This window comes from Corvus brachyrhynchos, unplaced genomic scaffold (assembly GCF_000691975.1).
Source record: "Corvus brachyrhynchos isolate BGI_N302 unplaced genomic scaffold, ASM69197v1 scaffold334, whole genome shotgun sequence".
Lineage (NCBI taxonomy): Eukaryota > Metazoa > Chordata > Aves > Passeriformes > Corvidae > Corvus > Corvus brachyrhynchos.
Genome location: NW_008238316.1, coordinates 2,249,489 through 2,253,964, shown reverse-complemented (window position 1 = coordinate 2,253,964; position 4,476 = coordinate 2,249,489). Strand labels below are relative to the sequence as shown.

Sequence of the window (4,476 nt, the reverse complement as noted above, 5' to 3'; positions counted from 1 at the left end):
GCAGGCTGATATGATGAACACAAAAGCTTTAATTAGGCTTTCTTTGGTGGGCAGTTGAGCAACACTAATGACGAGCTCCTTGTTATGAGGATTTGGGGTGCTGAGCCCAGAAGAGCAGTGCTGAGTTAAGGCACAGCAGGGAAAGCATTGTCTGGCTTGGCACAGGAGGTGGGGTGAGGAAATGGGGTCATCCAGCACTTACAGATGACCAGCCTGGCTGAAAGGAAGACATCCCACGGGGGCAGGTTCTCCTGGGGGTTATCTGCACGCAGGAGGGGCGGGAGTGGCAGTCAGGAATTGCTGTGAAGGTGATGCCTTAGGTTTTAACTTTTATATTTTTCAAATCCTGGACTGCCTGCTGTGTCCCTCTGAGGTTCCTTGTGCCCTCTCAGCTGCTGTTCTCTCACGCTGGTCAGACAGAACAAACCTCTCCAGGTTTGTTCTTCAAGGACACCTCAATTGTCCCAGGCCCCAAAATGTGTAAACTAAAGCCTCTAAAGGGGGAGCAAACTTGGGGTAATGACATCATGAACTGAGGTTATAATTGGAGAATTAACCCTGATATGCAAATGGACCAAACTCATAAAAGGGTGAAGAACCCCTGACCCAGGGTCCGTCTTGGGTGGAGCCTCTGGAGTGCCCAGGGTTTGCCTTTGAAGGCCCTTCAGATAAATACCTGCTTTTATTCTCTTATTCTTGTCTAGCCTCTGTTTTTAGGTGTCACCTTAGTTATGAAAGGCAGTCTCAGACTCTCAGGAGTGGCTTTGTGGCGCTCCGAGCCCGCCTCGTCCCGCAGCCAGGCCTTGGGCAGCCTGGTCCCGTCCCCTCCTGCCCTTCAGCAGGGACAGTTCTGGTGGCCCCTGGTGTCCAGCTGAATGTTTTGTCAAAGTAACCTCCAAACTATCAAAAAGAATCTTAAACATCCCTGAGCTGGCTCTGCAGTGGGGGGAACCCTGAGCTGGTTCTAACCCTGTGCAAGGACCGTGGGATCGCCAAGGCTGGGCTGGTTTGGGTCTCCTCAAGTCCCAGTTTGGTTCTTTTTCGAGAAGACATGACCCATTAAAGTGTTTTTCTTTGAAAACCTTGTTTCATACTCATCTTTCCAATAGCTACAGCCCCCCTGACTGCTCAGGCTCTGCAGGGAGCTGCTGCCTGTGAGCAGTTCAGCCCCCAGAAGCGGAGCTGCAGGGTGAGGGGTGAAGGGCTAAGGAGCTGCTGTCCAGCCTGGAGGTGTTTTAGGGCCTTTAGTTTTGGTCTAGATCAGGACTGAACATTCTCAGTTGTCCACCTGCTTTAGGGACTTCGTGCCAAATGGCCCCTGTAGCGATTATAACATAAACACTCCGAGAACCAGTGCAGTGTCACCCTTTGGTGTGCTCCAGTTTGTGTGAGGAATACGAAACACAATAAACCAAGTAATAAATCCTTTACCTTCTTGTTTGTGCTTCCTTTCAGCTGTGTGTGTGGAAGATATTCCAAGTAGCTGCGTTACTGTGGATGTGAAACTTGGAGCTAAAAGAGGATTCTGCAACCCTGCGGAATCTATTTTTATTTCAGTGCTGGGCGTATCTAAAGCTTATTTACAATAAATAATTGCAATTCACATCTCTGTGATTTTTTTTCTTTGACTTCTTGGCACACTTTTAGGGAAAATATTTTTTTTTAAATTTATTGTTATTTATTTATTAAATTTACTGATTTTTAAAAAAATGTATTTGTCCCCCAGGTCGAAGGAGCTAATAAAGGAAGCGATCCTTGACAATGACTTCATGAAGAACCTGGAATTGTCCCAGATCCAGGAGATTGTGGATTGTATGTACCCCGTGGAGTATGGCAAGGACAGCTGCATCATCAAGGAGGGAGATGTGGGTTCCCTGGTCTATGTCATGGAAGGTAGGGTTGGGAAAGATCGTATTTATTCCTTTTTTTCCAACACTTACAGACAGAAACTTTTGTGGGGAAAATGGTTTCGGAGAGAGAGGTTGTCTAAATCTGGTTGCTGAAAAATTGTGTGGATCCTGCCTGGATTTGTATGCCTGCCTGGGTAGAGAAAGGAGGTGAAAGCTGTGAACCCTGCACTGGAATAAACCTCCCCTAAGCAGAGTTCCTGGGCTTGGAGGGGATGGTTTGCTGGAGAAAGGAGGGATTTCCCAGAAGGAGTGGTGGGGTGGAAGTGGCTGTGGGACAGGGAGAACATGGTCACAGCCTCCTGCCAGGTGGGGCTGTGCTTGGGGTGGTGGAAAATGGTGTTGGTGCATCCTGGGCACAAGGGGAGGGCAGCAGCTGTGCTCGAGCACATCTGGTTTTGGTTTTCTCATGGAACACCAGAGCAGGGGGTGTTCAGCTTTGTAAAAATCTTCTAACAGGCGTTGCCAGAGCTCTGCCTCTCCAAAATCCCAGCTCCTTGTGCTTGGTGTTGTCTTCTTTCCAGGTTCTCTCGCCCTCCACGTGTCAGACCGAGCCCATTCCATGTGTATTTGTGCTGTTTATTTTTAAGGAAGTGCATGTCAGCTGTGGGAGTTGCTGACCAAACCTCGTGTGCATCCAGCACCCCTCTCCTCAGAGTGGCTGCTCCTGACTTCGGAGGGAAATATCCCTGCTTTCCTTCCCAGTGTCATTTGGTACCACAATGGATAAATGCTTATCAAATTCTCCCTGCTCCTCACCAGAACTGCCTGGTGGACTCAAAGCATTGTGGCCAGATAACACCTAAGGGGAGTGGAGGTTTTTCACTTGCCCATCTATATTTTAATATCCGAAATGGTTCTTTTAAACAAAAATCTTTCCAAGGCAGCAAGCCATCCTTTAAACAAGCTTTCCTGCCAAATTCCTCATGCTGTATAGTTGCAAATGCTCCTCGCTGCTTTCCCAAAACAACTTGAAGCTTCTGGCCTTTTAAGGTTAAGTCCTTTCTCAAGGCCCAGGTTTTATTCCTCTGGCTTTTCAGAGTTTTAAATTTTGCACGTTGAAATGGTTTTCCTGCGAAGTGGGGGGTGCCAGAGCGAATTTTGTGTTTCCACCCCCAGCACTGCGTGGAAGGATTCGAGGTTTACAGAGCCTGCTCTGAGGTGCAGAATCTGTTCTGTTGATGCTAAAACAACTGCTTTAAAATAATCCTTGAAGAGTATTTTCCTTGGAGTGGAAGTGCGGAGGATTTGCACTGTGCAGTTCTGTGCTCGCTTCCCAAATTCCCCCCACACCACAGGTTCGCTCACGGGGTTTTTGCTGCCTTTTGGGATGTTGTGTTCAGTGTTGTCCCTTGAGAAAGCCCCAGAAGAACAGGACATGTTGGAATCAGGGTGTATTTACCTCCTGCTCAGCCTCTTCCCGTTCCCTGGAGAGGATTTGGGCAGGGTTTAGGGGCAGAAGTGTTTCCAGAGTGGTTTTGGGGGTATTGAGCACGGCCTGGTACTCAGATAACCCTTTACTGCTGATAGATTTGATTGTATTTCTGGTTATTATTTATCAGATAAATGTGCTGATGAGAGTGAAACAAATATGTGTCAAAACCAAATTTTGTGGGTTTTGGGCACTTGAGCTTTTCCATGTTCTCCCGGCAGCCCTGTGTGTGTGAGGGCTCAGCTTGGCTCTTCCCTTGGCTTTGTAACTTAATTTAAATTATTTAGATAGCTCCCTAAATATGCATAATGCTGTGCAAACCCAATTATGGCGAGTTTACAGCCTATGTTTAGCCATAATGCAATGAGTGAGGATGAAGTCATGGAACTGGGAGAGGACGTTATCAGATGGGTTGGGCTGTGGTTATGAGAGCTCATTTGGGTTTATCATTCTGCGTCCTCTCGATTATTAACACAATAAACTCAAATGAAAACTCTGCTCTTTGCAAAACTCTCCTGGAAGGACCCGTCTTTGGGTATTACTGGGAAGTGTTTTGTCAAAAATCAAATACTTGCTGTCCTCCTTCCAGTAATTCCTTTTTCCTTGGGCTCTTGCTCGTCTTTGAGCTAGTAGTGAGAAAAACCAGAGCTCTGAGTCAGGAGCTGAAGCTGGAATTTCTCAGCAAGCAGAATCCTGAATTTAGAGCTTCTTTGCTTTTAGTAAGTTTAATAAGTGCTTTTTTTTCTGTATTCTGGGGTGATTTTAGCCACAGTCTGTGTCTTGCTGGCCGAATTCCCACCTCTAGGGATATGAGGGCCCCTGCTCCAGGCTTTCAGGTGCTGGCCCCACCACATCCCAGCCTTTAAAGCCCTTTCTTTCTCCGGCTTCACCCTGCCTGTGCTGGTGCTTCAGCCCTCTGGGAACACCCCTTGATTCCCTGTGTTCAAAAAGTAGCAAGAAACCCCCTCACCTTTTCCTTATTGACTGAAATGGCTCAAGAGATGCCCTAAGCCTCGAGCAACACCAACAAATCTCCCTTACAGCTGTGCTTTGAAGGTGGGAGTGAATGTTTCAAGTGTCCATCAGGGGCTGAGACTGCCGGCAGCAGTGAACATCCCTGCTGTGCCCGCCTCCAGC

The 4,476-nt window shown here is 47.6% G+C and overlaps 1 protein-coding gene across 1 annotated transcript in view; it reads left to right on the top strand.

Annotated features, from left to right (window-relative positions):
* The first annotated feature begins 1,723 nt into the window (after nucleotides 1-1,723).
* PRKG1 (protein kinase, cGMP-dependent, type I) overlaps nucleotides 1,724-4,476 on the top strand; it is a 315,753-nt gene continuing 313,000 nt past the window's right edge. The window contains exon 1 of the mRNA XM_008633292.2: nucleotides 1,724-1,893. Within this exon, the coding sequence (XP_008631514.2) occupies nucleotides 1,770-1,893 (124 nt within the window). The 5' untranslated portion in view covers nucleotides 1,724-1,769. The remainder of the gene's footprint in view (nucleotides 1,894-4,476) is intronic.